The following is a 17,822-nucleotide window of genomic DNA, read 5'->3' on the forward strand; positions in this document are numbered from 1 at the left end:
CAGGAGAAATAAAACTAAAAGTAGAAAACATCAAGACACATTTTAAAAAAACAATTTTCCCTAAATTTCATATCACTTTATAACCAGGACAGTCTTGTGTGTAAGAGCTTTTAAATGTACTTGCTGTAGAATTATTAAAATGTATGAAGAAAATTTCTTAGTACATACGTGAAAATATGCTTTCTAAATGCACAAATGTCCCTAAGAGGTATCATTAGGAGTCACTGTTGTCCATGAAAATGCCTTAAACTATATGCTGTCTACCTACTTTGTAAATGAAATCTCCCTGTTTTGATGTTTGTTTGGTAGATCTTTATAAAACGACATCTTTACATTTTCCTATATAAAACTAAGTTCCATACCGAGGACATAAACCTTTTTGAAATATCTTTTTAATTGTACAAAAAGGATGTTACATTTCCTTCCATTTTTGGCAGTAACTTTGAAAAACCTAAACTTACTTGAAATGTATCCTATGAAGGCTACATTTCATAAGGAAATAATTGTGTTCATTTCTATATTAATTTTAAATTATGTAAAAATTGTCATACAGTACCTGCACTAGTAGATCCAATTCCTGTGGTCAAAACAGACCTCGGTGTAATCTTTGCTGCATATTTAAGGAATTGCGATTTCCCTGTGCCAGGATCCCCAACCAATAAAAGGTGAGATTCGCCTAGGAAAAGTAAATGTAAAAGTTCAAAAATTTTAAAAGGACCTATGAATAACATACAACTAATAAAGTATCCCATATGAAATGGCCAATACATTTTATGTGTTATTTTTTGATATATTTTATGCAAGGTTCTTCAAGGAAGGAGTTAAATAGAGACTCTTTAGAAAAGTTATCTGTCACAAATATAGCAATTTTGATTACTGAGTGGATATTTAAAATTTAAAACCTTTTAATAGAGTATATGCTATTTCCAGATGCTTAGACCCATGCGTAACATTTTAAAAATCCTTGACTTACAAAAACTTTCTGGTGTATCTATTTTTAAATCTAAGCTACAGTGATTAAAGCTATCCATACAAGTCATATAAGGTTTTATTCTATTTTTAAAGTACTTCTAAATTTTGGGGGTTTTATAAGTGGTTTATACATATCAAACCATTTTGATTATATTAACTGAATAAAAACATTTTCATTTATGTACGTTTCATTAGCTTAGTGGGATATCTACCTTAAAATGACTCATTTCACACTTAATAGAAATGGACACATGCTCGTCCTATGACAGATATTTTCACTGGACAAAAAATTTCTTTAGTAATAAGTATTTCCTGAGTACATTAATAAACCATTATTTAAGATCAACATTTAGCCAAGTGCCTTGCATATAGCAGATGATCACAATACAGTTTATAAAATGCTTCTGTCCTATGTGGTCTTAGTGTTGGACTAATAGCCTGGCTTAGAGTATCATTTTAGTCTGTGGGGTAACTGGTTAACAGCTCTCTCTCTTGCTTTCTCTCTCGGTCTCTCTCTCTCTCTGTCTCTCTCTGCCTCTCTCTCGGTCTCTCTCTGTCTCACTCTCTGTCTCGGTCTCTCTCTCGGTCTCTGTCTCGGTCTCTCTCTCGGTCTCTGTCTCGGTCTCTCTCTCTCTCTCTCGCTCGCTCGCTCGCTGCACTGGAGTCTGCTGCCACCCAGACATGTTGCACACTTGGAGCAGTCTTTGCTTCAAGTATGACCTACAGCAGCAATCCTGGCAGATGGCGTATCTGCTGTCTACCAGCGGGAGAATCAGCAGGCACAGGGCTCTGAGTAGCACTTGACAGTCACAGATGGAAACCAGCTTGGAGACATTAAGACACACACTCTCATCCCCTCCCTCCAAGGGAGCTCATTGTGGCACCTTTACAGTACATAACCACGGAAGAACTTATCTCTGGTAAATCTGGATATAGACTAAAACTGAAAAATCCATTTAGAAACTACATTAGAAAATAGCTCTAGAGACAGCTTTTAAAATTAATTTCCTGAAGTATACTAAGTAATGGGTTTTATTTAGGCATTTTCAAGTGTGTGTTATTATAACTCAACCCCCAACAAGCAACTTTTGTTGAAGAAAGAAAGGGCCTCCCTTGCCCTCTACATGTATCAGTAGGTACTGACCTCTAACCCTTGTTCCTGCAGCATCAGTTCTTTGAATTCCACCAGCCAGGACCATGGCCACAGCAAGCTTCACTAGATACATCCCAAACACTTGAGGACACAAGCTGGCCAATATTTCATTCCTCCCTTGGAAGTGAGAAAGATCAGAAGTTATCATTTTCCAGAACTTCTACCTGAAATCTCCCTATCCTGTAGCCATTTTCATGTAACACACTGCCAATCTAAAATGATAAAGGCCAAGTCAAATAAGAAGAGGGAATCAAGAGCCTAGCTTAGATTCTGCTTTTTCTTTTTCTATTTGGTTTTTTAGATGGTTCTGCAAAGTAGCCAAAGGTGGTTTCAAATATGTCATCTTGCTCCAGTCTCCCAAGGGTGGGGACTACTGGTCTATGCCACCATACCGCACTGACTTGTTTAGGTTTTAAATTTAATACCATGAAAAGAAAAGTGGTTTCTTTCCTGAGTACTACCTACTCAAGTTTCTATAAATTTGTCACACTGAATAAAAAAAGGAGCTTCCTTTTCTCTTTCAGCTTGTGGCTACCAAGCACTATCCCTTTACATAATGCAGTCATGTTCTCTGGTAACGTTACTAAAATCACCCTACTACTTAGGCGGAGGAAAATGAGGCCCTATAATAACTAGGATCTTTTACAGAGGAAAGCTGGGGCTTGAGGAGCTTCTGAAAGAAGTTCATTCGCCTTGCAAGTTGAGTTGGCATTGTTCTTGATTGTTTGAGCAACTGTTTTATTTGGAATAAGTTACTGTGGTATTAGTATATTAAGATCATTGCAGAATAGAACTCCAGGTGAAGGTCTTGAAGTCCAACTGTGTGTGTGCTTTAAATAAAAGCAACAAATCTGGGAATCATTTTAGTGTATTCATAAATAAAACCATTTCATCCAGTCACTGGTCTGATCAGTAGACAAGATTCCAATGAGTTTTCCCTGAGCCTGTCCGTGCTTGATAACTCATGTACAAAGACTGTAATGAGGCAACCTTTTAGTGTGAGGAATAGAACCAACCACTGAGCTTACTCCCTCTTCCTGTAATGGCTCAGCATTGACTCAGTAGCACGTACTCGATGGCGATGAGCCCTGGAACAGCAGGAATAGCAAAGAGAGCACCCTTGAGTAAAAGGAAACCAGAGGGTGATGTGGACACTAGAGGGAGTGCACTACTACTCGAGGTCTCCATTCCTAGACAGAGTCTAGAGAAAACCCGTCAGGGCTCTAAGCCAAGGAGACTTGAGATTCTGACTAAAATCCAAGGGTTACACATAAAGACAGAATGGACCTAAGAACCAAGTTTAAGAGAGGGAAGCTGAGCCAGAACCATCACATGCTGGCAGAAGCCGCACTCCAGTGGGAAGGGCACAGGGTCAGTGTCTAGCCTAGACATGGCCCAGTGCTTATCTGAGAAGAGCCTTTACTTTTCTCCTTAACTGTCTCCTTTTTCCATGGCTTTGTAACGTAACATGATGAAATCAGTTTCAGACCATGTTGTTTCAGTGTCTGTGGCCAAGTTTCCTCTTTAAACATTACAGAAAACCTTTCCGGTATAAGATAATCGAATCCGCACAGTATGAGTTCAAATGATCCAGCAGACCCAAGTACTATGCTTGGGTCCCATCAGTCCCCAGTTTCAGGGACAAGTCAAACCCTGTGTTGCGCTGCTTTGGATACAGCTTCTCTTCTCCACTCCAGCAAGATGCACATGCAATTTCAAAATGGTCAAATAGACCAGAATCTAGGACCATAGGAGGGGGAGTCCATTCATACTAAGAAATATTTCCTGATTTTCATGGTGTCTTCCTAACTTACAAGGTTATTATACTTAACTCATTCTTTATCTGACAAATGAGTTGTGTAGCCACAAATTCCTAAATTACAAGACAGCTCTTCAGTCATCAGCACAGGAACTTGGGAGTATCCAGGGGAGAGTGCAGCGTAATGAAGGCAGATGACCTGTGGCACTGGACCAGACAAGAAATGAACACCCAGAGAAGCACTTCTCAGGTCATGAACTTAACAACAGTACAGTCAAAAACTACACTGACTACATAAAGTCACGGCTTAGAGAACTTTGGGCTCCTTCTTATACTGATTACATACAATGAAGATCAAAGAAAGCTACGTATATATTATATGTGGAAGATTTAAAAAAATCCCACAAAAGAAAAGCAAACTGTCCATATATAGACAAATGGAAGCCTTCCTTTGTAAAATAAGTGTCTAGTTTGGCTTGTGACTTGAGAATAAAATGATATACATTAGAATGGAGATAGAGTTTATTTTTCTTGAGAAACCTCCAAAGAAGAATGGAAACAAGATTTAATTCATGTTTTATAAATTTGTTTTTTGTTTTTTTTTTCAATAAAAAATTCTAAACCCAAGGCTGTGGTGTGTTATTTTATATAATACATCAAAAGCTCACAACGTTAGGCTACGACGACAAATGCTTTCTCTTCACTCCCTCAGTCTTTCCCTGATCGGAAGTCTTCAGCTAACATGGTCTTTATTTGGAGATATGCTAGGAAACCAGGTACTGGATGCAGAGAAGCACGAGGACTGACCTGTGTCTAGTCCCCAGCACCTAACGGGATGAGAAGCTGGGCATGGTCACACATCTTGTGAGCCCAATGCAGGGAGACAGAGACAAGTGATCACAGGGCCTCACTGAGCAGAGTCTAGCCTTCTGTCAAAGTCAGACAGCTTGAAAGTGGGAGAAAGCAAACAGGTGATGGCTCTTGAAAAATAACACAAGATTGACCTCTGGCTTTCACACACACACACACACACACAAATGAAATACTGCCATTGAAGATACTGAGTAAACAAAACCCAGTCAGGAAAGCCACAGCTGTCTTACTCGTCACATAAGCTGTCTGTTTGCAAGTTATATCCCATTTAACTACTGAGCTGAATGTAGTGGTTTATGCGCCTTGCCCTTAATCACAAACCTGCAAAGGGGTCACTCTTATAGTGTTCCCAGAAGTCTTCAAATTCTTTTCGAGCATCCTCATCCATGACCATCCCTGAGGACTGTTCATTATTCACTTGGACATAGTTGGCTTTCAAGACAATCTCCACTTCACAGCGCATATCTCGCTGAAAGGGTTTCCACCGTTGCATTACAACCCCATAGATGGTGAGGTCATCTCCTAAGGAAAGCACCAAGTGAGTCCAGCAGGGATATCATGCACAATGGGTTGGCATTGAAGCACTTGACAAAGGACCAGAAATTAGAAATAAGCTACCAACACACTTTTTGTTTCCAAGTATATCTGTTCATTCAGAAAGCAATGACCAATTTTAGGCTAAGACACACCCCACATTCTCAGTCCCTAAAACAATAAATTGTTTCTGAATATGTAAGTCAGCATTTTTTAAAAAGTATGCTACATAATAATCACACAATTAGTACCTTTTGCTGGGAATAGTGCACTAGATAACTTATCACTGTGACGTTGGACATATGTTCATTTTCTCTAAGTGAAGCCACATTAGCCTGGAAATCAGGAAAGCAGACAGGCTAGTGCTGTCTGGCATGTACTTTACTTTCTTAATGTGTTCCTTTTTACTTTATTAATATTTTACTCAATCTCCTCTTTTCAATGAAGGAATGACCAATAATTGATGTTGTTTGGATATTGATTCTATTTTAAAGCATAAAATAACTGTTCGGTTTCAGACCCCAGGACAAGGGACTGAGGTGCACATTTTACATATCAAAGCAGACCTAGCATCCCTCAGCCCCTACCTGACATACCCAGCCCTCAACACTGAACTATCTCCAGAGGCTCTTTCTATATGATCCAGACATTTTGGTCTCTTTTCTCCTCCTCCTCTCTATGCATCCACCCTTTCTTTTTTTTTTTTTTTTTTTTTTTTGGTTCTTTTTTTCGGAGCTGGGGACCGAACCCAGGGCCTTGTGCTTCCTAGGCAAGCGCTCTACCACTGAGCTAAATCCCCAACCCCGCATCCACCCTTTCTGTACACCCCATCCCCTCAATCCTTGGGGCCAGTGAACTTGCTGCAGAGCAGCTTCCCAATAGACCTGCCGTTAGGGACTAGAGAGATGACTCAGTGGTTAAGAGCACTGACTGCTCTTCCAGAGGTCCTGAGTTCCATTCCCAGAAACCACACAGTGGCTCACAACCGTCTGTAATGGATCTGATGCCCTCTTCTGGTGTGTCTGAAGACAGTGACAGTGTACTCACATACATGAAATAAATAAATGTTTAAAAAACAAAACAAAACAAAAAACCAACCACCCTTTAATATAAAAACTTGAGTTGGAAAAATAACTTGTCAGATGGTGCTGATGCGAGAAGAGTTGGGTCCCCAGCCCAATGGCCTAGGTATTTCCTGGCCACATGGAGTCCTTTTCTCTTCCCATCTTTCTGCCAGATATATAATTTCTTTGGACTCTAGGGAGTATCCATCCCTAGATAGCATGTTAGGATCCAGGACACTCCGAGCTCTCTGCTGATTTGTGGATGTGCCAGTGTTAGCTCTACCCAATCAAAGACCAGGTCTTTGTTTGAGGGGGAGGGCCTTTGCTACAGAGACATCTTACTACACCTCTCGCCCCATGAACCATTAGATCACAGAGTCAACTGGGACGCCAGTTCCAGTGTCGGCATCTTCAGCAAATGCTGGGAAGACGGGTGCCACAGGACCTAAACAAAGCTTTATTCAAACTGGTCTGAATCTCTATCTTCAGTTTTTTGGAAACATCCCCTTCCTACTGAGCACAGGGCTCCAGGCACGGTGTAGCCCCACCCCCCTCACCTCCCTCCTGTCCTTGTGTGGCCCTGGTTCCAGAATCAGCTGCCAACTGTGATTGCAACAGTGATAGTGAACGACCAGCCCGCTCATGTTAAATTGTTCACTGCGCACGTGACTGGTCATCATCCTGACTTTGGGATGTGGCTTCACCAACCATCTTGCTTAAGGGCAGCAACATGTGACGTGATCAGACCAGGGAAGCAGGTCTCCAAATCATACTTTTGAATTGAAATAAGATTTTTACATGATTTCTGTACTGTCTTGGCAAACAGTTTGCAATATTGTTCTTATGTATTCGGTCTTTGAAAGATGGTTTATTTTAATATTACTTTAGGGGGTTACAACATTAAAAGGGTTAAAGATCACTGCCTTAAAAATGTTTGCCTTATTCTTATCTACCAATAACAACCAACTTGCTCCTTAGTTATTTCTTCCTACTCGAGGAAAACCTATTCTTCACAGGCAAATGATCATACTTCTGTGCTCTCTAAGAGACCTTAGGCAGCTTCTAGGCACATTTACCAATCCCTGATGTCTGTGATCATACCATACCACAGTCAATACAGCATGCCACCTAACGAGTATTTAAGAATTTGTAACACCCAGTACTTTAGGACTATAAAACAGGGGACCAAAAACAAAACAAAAATGTCATAAATTTCATTTCCCTAAATTTCAGTCATTTTAAATATATCTCAAGTTCAAACTTGATATTTTTTATTTTATACAAGAAATACCATCTTGCAGCAGGCAATTCTGCATGCCCAAGCCTGCCGGTTATATGTTTTTGTGCTACAAAATGCCTTCCACTCTCTACTGTGTAAGCTCCAGTGTTTGGTTTCTTGGAGAAGGACTCAGTAGGGACTACCACATAAAAATGGGGGTGCCAGCACACACACTAGCAGGCACATTTCTAGCTAAATGCAACTTCATGCCAAACATAGACAACCACAGCAACTGTGTTTTACATGTGTGTTTCCAAAAGGCTTCATCACCTTTCAAGGTCAATCTCGAATAACGGCATTTTATTGTATTCCCTCTTAAAAGTTTTAGATAAAAAGAACTGGAATAAGTTTCAGTACACACTTATTTGAAACATCCCCTTATTATCTTCACTCTAATGGATTATACTGAGGTTCTTTCCACATTCATTAAATGAGGACCTTAACTTTCAATCAGGTACCCACTAGTAAAAATAAATTTCTATAAACAGTGATTATATAGAAAACAAAGTAAGAGTGGTCAAGAATAACAACCTCATTAGGACTGAATGTAAATCTTATTGCCACTGTTCTTGGACAAATTATCTGACTTAGTCATGATACTACAATGAAAATTAGACATATATATTATTATATATACATATATATACACACGTATACATACACACACACACATACACATAAAATTAATGGAAACTCAACTTAGTGTTACCTATTATATTAAAATTGTCTTGCCTTTGTAGAACTTTAAAAAGTACTTAAATACATAAACACATCAGTTTCATGTGTGCAAGTATTTTTGAATGGCAGATTTACGTGATCATTGTAACTGTCAAGTTCACAGAAATAGAACATTCACTTACAAGTTTTGTATTTTCCTATAGTTAATGTGCAAACTATTTGTGAAGCTACAGTTCTACTTGAACACTGCAATCTCTTAATCTCTTTATGTTCCTGTCCCTCCCCAGCATCTGTAGTCCTGCAGACACCCCCGTCAGAGCCATCCCTTTGGTCTTTAACACAACCGCAGGCAGCACAGCAATTCACTTCACTGCCCTGAGGAGAGCGAATCCCTGAAGGGCAAGGGTTCCACCTTTCTGTCCTTTGCTCTTAGGTTTAAAGCTATAGGTAATGAGGCAAACAGTTGTTAGCATGCTTTCACCTGCCCTTTATTATGAAGGACATGTGAAAGAAATATGGCTTAAGATTTCAGTGTAGACACAACTCAAGTTCAATGCACTACATGGAAACACTGTTCTCTACTGAAGAATATTCTTTTTCAAAATCTGTGTCACTCCCCTGTGGTGTCATCAGCACATAGCAGAGAGGAACATTTACTCCTTTTGCTTAGGTATCAGTAAGATTTTCAATCACACTCAGTCACATCCCGAGTCCTGTGACTGCCAAATCCACCAGAACTGTTTCCAAAGGACACTGTTAAGCATGCCACACTGAGAGCCCTGGAGCAGAAGTCAGCGATCTGATCTCGGCTCCAGTCTCGCTGCTTAGTTCTTTAGGGTGAGTCTAGTTCCTTGTCAGAAAGGAGCATATGAGCAGCATGATACCGCTCAGCCCCAGCTCGGCTCTTCCTCCTTCCTCTCTCTAAGCCTAGCTCTTCCCAGGGTGACCACTTAATGCCCTCGGTCCCTGTAAGTAACGTTGTGGGAGATAAAAGTACATGATGGTTCGGATCCTCCTGCACAAACTACCAAAAGTCTACTCTTGTTGGCTACATCTAGGAGCACCCACCTCTAGTCCCAACTACTAGGGTGGAGGTAGATGTGGGAGGGGGAGGGGCTGAGGACCACACAGGCACCAGAGTTCAAAACTAACCAGAGAACGCAGAACTGTCATCTCAGAAACTAAAAGGAAATTGCTTACCAGACTTGCAGCTGTCTACTAGGTCGTCTTCCAGAATGACCTTCATAGACCGTGGGATACTTCCCACAGACAGCCTTTGCACCTAGCAAACAAGAAGAACATGAGCGTGCTTCTCAGATCCTAAAGATCCCAAAACATGACAGCACTTAAAACTGCTTCCACTTCTCTGCTGTTATAATACAGTTTGATTATGGTAAGGCTCAAGGAATTTTTACTAAAAATTATGACTGATATCAGTTTCAGAATCCACTAACACTAGCTGGAGGTGGTGGTGTGCTTCTTAAACCCCCGCACAGGGAAGACAGGGGCCAAGGCATCTCTGTGAGTTCAAGGCCAGTCTGGTCTACGTACTCCCAGGACAGCTGGGGCTGGGTACTGAGACCCTGTCTCAGGGGTTGGGGGAGAACTCACTAACCCTAGGCACTAGAAAGATGTCGTAGTGGTTGCAAGCTCTTCCTGTGTTTCCAGATGACAGTGTCACTACCACCTGTTACTCCAGCTCCATATCACCTGCCACCCTCTGGCCTCGGTGACCCATGGACACGAAGACCCATGCGCATGCACATGCACATACACAAAAGTACCCTAAGGTAGAACAAAGCCCAATATGGGGACTATCTGCAACCATAATCAACATTGTAAATGGCTAAAACCACACATATTCTAACAACCTAATGGTGACAAAGCTACTTATTTAGCAATGAAGAGACATTTCTTTCATGATCTTTAGACTGAAGACCTGGAAAACCGGCCAGTCCCTGGGCTGACTCCTTAGTAACAGAGCTTTACTCCTCGTAGCCATGACCTTATAAATGAGTTTCCCAAGTTCCCTTGAAGCTAGGTGTGGTCAGAAGACTAAGTCCTGGCCAGTGGCATGTAAGCAGTCATGTAATAGCAGTGACAAGACTTGACCAGACGGTAGGCTCCTCTGACCGCCATTCCTTCTTCACCCTTCTGACTAGAATGCATGTGTCACAAGACTGAAGTCACCATCCTAGACCACACATCACCACAGGGACAGCGGGCATGTAATCAAGAATGGCGAGAAGAGCCCAGTACAGTGCCACATTTCTACAACCTTCATCTCAGCACGTGTGGCAGGATTACCCTGAGTCTGGGGCCAGCGTGGGATGTGTGTCGTGGCACAGAATAGCATTACGTGAAAGAAAAAACCTGACCTTTGCTATCCTATACCCAAGAGTGGGCCTGGTTTGTTCTCAAGCATTCAGATGTCTACTCCTGAACAAAGGCTGCCCTCTCTGTTAACTGAACAGCACAGAAAACACAGAACAGTAAGAGGAACGACACACTCCTGTCTTACTGTTTACCAGGAGTCTCACAAGAAAGGAGACTGTTCCTCTGGCCCAGTTGTCTCAGAACCGCACGTAAAGCTACAGGCAGAGATTACCAATCTATGCCCAATGTCGCTTTCAGCATTCGCTGTGGAGGGAGGCACTGCTTTAAGCACCTCACTAGGTCTTGTCGCCACTGTTACGCACACTGTTCTGAGTCAGGCATGAACTGAGTCACGATGGAGAGGTAGGGAGCAGGTCTACCAGAGGCCAGAGCAGAGTAACATTGACCTCACTGTTTTGAAAGTCAGTTCATTGTAAACGGACTGAATATACAGTGTAAAGGCAGAATGGGCGCAGAATGGGCGCAGAATGGGCACACGACGGGCAAAGGTTGGAACTGTGAGAGCCATAGGAGTTTCAGGTCAGCGTGGGTGGAGTGAGACCTAATTAAATAAAACAATGAAGGGATGAGAAAGGTGAAGTGTAACAGATCTACACTGAGGAGCCGATATGCTGGCCTTGAGCTGCCTATCTCCTTATTCATGTGAGAACGCGCCTTTGATTTAAGGTAAGGAAATAAAGTTCTAATCTGTTAAAAACTAAACTCCAATCTCTGTGCTGGCCAATGCTTGCCTACCAGTCAAACTGACTAAATTTTATCATATTCCTAAGCACAGCTAGTTTAGAATATTTAATGTAAAATTTTGTTCACTTATTTTGACTTTCTGTTAAGGGCGCTTTGCCTGAGTGGATGTCTGTGCACTGTGCACATGCAATGCCAGCAGAGTCCAGAGGAGGGCGCTAGGTCCTCCGGAAGTGGAGTTGCAGAGAGCACAGTGTGGGTGCCCGGGACAGAGGTCCTCTGCAAGAGCAGCCACAGTGCTCTAATTCACAGAGCCATCGCTCTAGCTCCGATGCTTGCTTTTAAATTTTAACTCAATTCAATGGGTCTAAAATCTCATCAGTGCTCCAAAACCGTGATTGCATGGTTTCTAAAACCTACACTCTACTACATTTGACAGCTTTGCCTGTGATCTTCCACGAAGTAAAGGAAGGTACAAGGCCATTCGTTTCCATTTTAGATTCTCCAATCCCAACCATTGGACTGTAGTAGAAAACGTGTCCAAATCTGTTATTTTTTTCTCACTGCCTTGATCATTACCTGCTCCTGAATTTTGATTTCCTGGTAATCCCGACATCTGGCTGGAGATGCAGACAAGTCTGAGAGGCAGGTGAACTTGGAGGAGTCACAGGTGTCTGAGCTTGGACATGAAGATGGCCGACTGAAGGTGTAATACTGCTCAAAGTCAGCCTTCACCGTGAACACATACTTGCATTTGTTACACATGTAATCCCGCTCGAACTCCAGGACCTTCACCAGACTCGTTCGGATCACTGTCCCAGTGACAGATAAGAAGTGTCCCACGTCCTTGGTTTTAGGAATGTGTTCCCTGACCAGTTCTGGACAAACAGGCAAACCTAATGAAAAAATAGCATCAGCAACTTACACTTGGATCGCTCACTCCACAGGATGTTATTTCCTTCCCAGAAATATAATTTAACAATATAATTTCAGAGGAGAAATGTTTCTGTTGGAATTTTTACTTTACTGCATGTGTGGGGGTAGGTACACACGTGCAGAGACCAGATACTCACGACCTTCCTAAATTATTTATCCACATCGTATTTTGTGACCAAGTCTCCCACTGAACCTGGAGCTCACCAACTCCATGAAACTGGGTGGCCAGCAAGCCTCAGAGGACTCTTCTGTTTGCCTCCAGAGTGCGGCCAGCACAGGGGCTCGCTCCCAGACCCAGCATTTTACCTACATGCTAAGGATCCAACCTTAGGACTCTGTGGCTGCAGAGCAAGCACACGCACATGCTTGTAAGTTACTTCAAAACAAAACAAAACACCGATCATCAACCCAATTAAGAAAATACCTACAGATTTCAGACAACGGCAAGTAATAGACTCTTTTGAAAGTGCATCTCTAGAAACCACAATCAGGGTCAAGAATGATCGGCTCTCATGAAGACAGTCTTGGGAGCACAGACAAAATCCTGCCACATGTCACACAGAGGACCAACGGATTTAGTCATCACCCAGTAAACTGAAAGAGTAGCAAGGAGATGGTGGGTAGCACGGTGAGCGACAGGTCCGTTTTCCTCACATTCAGAGTTTAAACACGACTGTCTCCAAGTTTTGAGCTGTACAGAACTTTACCTACTCTATCACTTTATCCTTTCAAAAATATGTGCTTTTTGGGGACTGGAGAGATGGCTCAGCGGTTAAGAGCACTGACTGCTCTTCCAGAGGTCCTGAGTTCAAATCCCAGCAACCACATGGTGGCTCACAGTCATCTGTAATGAGATCTGATACCCTCTTCTGGTGTGTCTGAAGACAGCTACAGTGTATAATAAATAAATCTTTTTTAAAAATGTGCTTTTCAATATTAGAAAAAGAGGCAACTGAAAGGTTTGGATACACCAAAGAAAAAATATTACGCAGAAACCATGAGCCCCGCTAAGCCTCACCACTGGGGTGCAGACACCAGTCCCGCTACTCAGGGTTAATTTAATGGGTTTATCAGTAGTGAGTTTATCGACTCTTCTGGTTGACGCTGCAAAATTCATTCCAAAATGTAGTGGCAGAAAAATGTGCTAAGTATTGTTTCTCAGCCTGTAGGCTAAGGTCAAGTAGAAATCTGGTTGGTAACCGTAAAGACCGATCTTTTGGATCTGTGACCTGGTTTGAAACAGACATAGTAAGTATCATAGTGGCTTCCGTTTCTTGGGTCAGCACTCTTTTTTTTTTTTTTTTTTGGGGGGGGGTTCTTTTTTTTCGGAGCTGAGGACCGAACCCAGGGCCTTGTGCTTCCTAGGTAAGCGCTCTACCACTGAGCTAAATCCCCAGCCCCTTGGGTCAGCACTCTTTTGATGTGCTCATAAAGCCTAGCAACAGCACCGATAATCACAAGGTAGCTTAGGAATTGTGGACAGGAAAAATCAAATCAGGTTGTGTGTGTGTCTGAAATCTCAGGAAGCCAAGGCAGTAGGGTTTCAAGTTACAGGCATGCCTGGGCTTCATGACACGGTCTTACCTAATGTGGAAAAAACATAAGCAAATCAGTTATACAAATTAAGACATTTGACACATGGGGCCACATTGAACCCAGCGTAACGGGGAACAGGTCTACAGGTGGATTTGACGTCATTCTGCTAGCTGGCTAACACTCTCCATATACTGTACAGACAGTCATTTCTCACCATATACTATATAGACAAAGTGGACACTGCCAACATTCGCCTTCCTCTTTTTTCCATGTTTCCGAGGCTGACGTGCCTACTTTTGAATGACTGTATTGTTTATTAGTAGTAATTCAAACTATATTGTATATTGTACATACGCACACACACACATGCACACACATGCACATGCACACACACACACACACACACACACACACACACACACACACACACACACGACCATGCACTCAACAAGCACATGCCAAGTTCCTGGTATCTGATAACAGCATTATCCTCATGGAATGTATAAAACCAACCTTGTAAAACAGTTCTGAAGATCACGGGGCAGGAGCTTCTCTACTGCATACAGTACCAATATCTCATTGTTTGTAGTCATGTAAAGCTGTTTTAGATTACAATCTTATACAAAACTGTGTCCATTTTCACTCCCTCCCTGAGGTTGCCATGGCAAATATCCCATGCCCAGAAAACAAGCACTCTTATTTGCCACATAGAAGATGTGTACTTTAAATTTTAAATCTAAACATCATTTCTTACAATTCTTTTAGACTTATTTATTGAATATCCATGAGTGTGAGTGCGTGTGTGTGTGTGCGCACGTGTATGTGTGCATGTGTGTGTGCATGGACACTTGTGACAGTGTGCATATGGAGGTGAGAGGACAGACAACTTTGGGGCTCAGTTCTCTCTTTCTATCCCATGCACTCCGGGGATTGAACTCAGGCTGTCAACCTTGGCTGGCAGCAGCGCACTGCCAAGGTCGCCAAGCCTCAGAACAACAGTAACTTCTTAGTGCTCCGAGTCCCGTATGTGCTAGTTTATCTAAGTCTTCCCAGAATATCACCAGCCAACAACATGCTCTTATGCCTTACCTGATATCCTGGCATGGAGATTCTGCTTCATAGACAAGCCCTCGGGCTCAGGAAGGGACTGCAGAACGGCCAAGGCTGACCTTCGAAGCGCGCTGTCAAAGACTGTCAGTACTTCATTGGGGAACACAGTGAAATAGTCTCCAATTTCCATGTTCGTCTCGAAAAGGGTCATAGCATTGACCACAAGTGGGTAGTGAGCATCTTCGTCCCTTTCTTTCAAGATCAGAAGAATATCGTTCTTGTGGTACTCTGAAACGTAGGACTCAAACACTTGACCCACCAGCGTGACCTGCTCACTGTTCATCTCGAGTCGAGGTTCCTGAAGAAAAAGGAAGGATACCATTGCTATTCGGGCTTTGCACACAATTTACCAAAAAGATGCTTTACTTACACGCCACCCAGCTTTGGGTCACATGGTACTCACAAAGAATTATCTGAACTCAATCTTACCATAGATGAATTTATCTATTGTAGTTGTGTCAAATACACGCTTTAAAAATCGGTGACGTTGCCAGGCCGAGGTGATGCGCACCTGTAATCCCAGCACTTAGCTAAGAGGAAGCAGAGGCAGGTTGGAGCTCTGTGAGGTGAGGCTAGCTTGTTTCTATAAGGACAGTTCTAGGACAGCTGGGGCTATGCAAAGAAACCCTGTCTTGAAAAATCAGAATCACAGGGGAGGCTCAGTGGGGGAAAGTGTTGGCAGCAACCGGCCTAAGTGCCCAAGTCTGGATGCCTGGAACCTACTTAAACAGCTGGGCAGTAGCTCACATCACACATGCAACTCCGGACTGTTACTACTGTGAGGTGGGGTAGAGATACTGCTCAGTAGTTAGCTCAGGGTGTCAACTATCCTAGACTATGTGGTGCAGCTACAGAAACAAGAGAGCTCATGTCTCAAGGTGGCAGGCAAGAACCAATGCCCCAAAGCTTCTTCTGACCTCCACATAGATGGTATAGTACACACCCCCAATCCCCTCCCTCCCTCCCTTCCTTAGTTCGTCCCTTCCTTCCTTCCTTCCTTCCTTCCTTCCTTCCTTCCTTCCTTCCTTCCCTCCCTTTGCACACGTGTGTGTGCGTGCGTGTGTGTGCGTGCGTGTGCGCACTCGTGTGTGCACAAATCAAACAAAAAGAAAAAATCATGAGGTTCTTCCTGATGCAGGAGCCATCTTCCAGAAATTCCAGAAAAATGATACATTTTAAGGAGAGGCTCCTCTCCATACTCTCTAAGCCCTTTAAAAAACATAGAGGTGGGGTTGGGGATTTAGCTCAGTGGTAGAAAGGCCCCAGCTCTAAAAAAAAGAAAAAAAAAAACCATAGAGGTGTTCTGTTGGCCACATACATGCAAATCTACAAAACAGGTTGTAGATATCAAAAGAATGTACCATAAACACCACCTCGGCAAAACTGGGAGAAACCACAGTGCCAGCGTGTGGATGGCATTGTTGTAAACACACGCACTGAAGGTAAGGTTCTTTCCAGGATCAGTGTGCATTCTGGGCATCCTGCGCGCTCTAAGAGCCAGGACGGATTCCTGAAAAAACAATGGCACTGGGGGACGATGAGAGGGTACCCGGGTTCAGTGTGAGCACCAAGCCACCGCAACCAGAGAGGCATGCTGGGTGACATCATAGGAAGGAGTCTGTGCTGGCCGCCCTGTTCCCTGGGAACTCACAGCTTCATGTACACGAGGAAATTACGGACCTTGACTATAAAACTGTTTTCTTAAAAACATACGGAAAGTAGTGAAGCTAATTTTAATTCATGGAATTGGACGATACTGAAAAGTATGAAACAGCACAAAGTATTTCTCATGTTCTCCCCGAGTCTTTCTCCTCATTAGTCCTTTATTAACAGAGGAAGCTCTAGGCCTCCCCTCCTTCAGTGGTCTTTTGAGGCCGTCTCACTATGCTGGGCAGGCTGTCCTAGGACTTACTATGTAGCTCAGGCTGGATTCAAATTTCCACCAATTCTCCTGCCTCAGTTTTACAAGTGCTGGGACTACAGTTGTGTATTCTTCCTCCCCCCCGCCCCCACAGAGCTTCATAAACAGAGTACACTATTAATCAGATTGATAGTTTCACCATGACTAGTGACTTGCTTTAGGATTGTACCCTGCAGTAAATTTGTTTCCTGCTTTCTCTTATTAGCATAGGGAAATTAGGGCTTCAGTAAATGCAGTTATTAAAGTGCAGAAAAGCTGAACAAACTGACAAAGGAAAGGAGCATTAAGTTTTGGACAATAAGACTGCAAAGAAATACTGTCTATACTTTACTTCACTTACTTGACTCTGAGCAAGCCTTTCTTTCTCACATGTGTGTTTACAAACACAGGGAGTCTATCTCCCGTTCACATGTGCTGTCATATCACAAACCCTAAACCCAATGCTACACCCATTTCCTAACACATCGTGCACACGCCAGTATCCTCACAAATGAAAGGAAAAGCATACTAAAAGGCGCCAGGCCGAGGCTGGAGAGATAGCTCAGAGGTTAAGAGCACTGACTGCTCTTCCAGAGGTCCTGAGTTCAAATTCCAGCAACCATGTGGTGGCTCACAACCATATGAATTGGGATATAGTGCTGTCTGGAGACGGTGACAGTGTACTCACATACATGCAATAAATAAATCTTTAAAAAAAGGGGGGGCTCACAACCATGTGTAATGAGATCTGATGCCCTCTTCTGGTGTGTCTGAAAACAGCTACGGTGTACTTATATATATAATAAATAAATAAATCTTTAAAAAAAAGAAAAAAAGGTGCCAGGCACTCGGAGACCCAAGTGAAGGAGGCAAACCAAACCGCTCTAGAAGGACTAAAAAGGTGATCTGAGAGAGAGAGGAAGGTTCTGGACAGATGCCTCAGAGGCTGA

General features: G+C 42.7%; 1 protein-coding gene across 4 annotated transcripts in view; it reads right to left on the reverse strand.

The window, feature by feature from the left end:
• Positions 1 to 17,822, reverse strand: part of Mcm9 (minichromosome maintenance 9 homologous recombination repair factor) — a 102,919-nt gene that overhangs the window by 83,098 nt on the left and 1,999 nt on the right. For all 4 annotated transcript variants that reach the window (XR_005497729.2, XR_005497732.2, NM_001416381.1 and 1 more), the window contains exons 2-7: positions 14,952 to 15,270; positions 11,970 to 12,286; positions 9,513 to 9,594; positions 5,079 to 5,279; positions 2,117 to 2,242; positions 557 to 676 (exon numbers count right to left, since the gene is read on the reverse strand). Coding sequence is in view for 2 of the 4 variants with exons in the window: in NM_001416381.1 (NP_001403310.1) it covers positions 557 to 676; positions 2,117 to 2,242; positions 5,079 to 5,279; positions 9,513 to 9,594; positions 11,970 to 12,286; positions 14,952 to 15,255 (1,150 nt within the window). In the remaining 2 variants the exon portion in view is untranslated. The remainder of the gene's footprint in view (positions 1 to 556; positions 677 to 2,116; positions 2,243 to 5,078; positions 5,280 to 9,512; positions 9,595 to 11,969; positions 12,287 to 14,951; positions 15,271 to 17,822) is intronic.

Source organism: Rattus norvegicus, chromosome 20 (genome assembly GCF_036323735.1).
Source record: "Rattus norvegicus strain BN/NHsdMcwi chromosome 20, GRCr8, whole genome shotgun sequence".
In the NCBI taxonomy this organism is placed as follows: domain Eukaryota; kingdom Metazoa; phylum Chordata; class Mammalia; order Rodentia; family Muridae; genus Rattus; species Rattus norvegicus.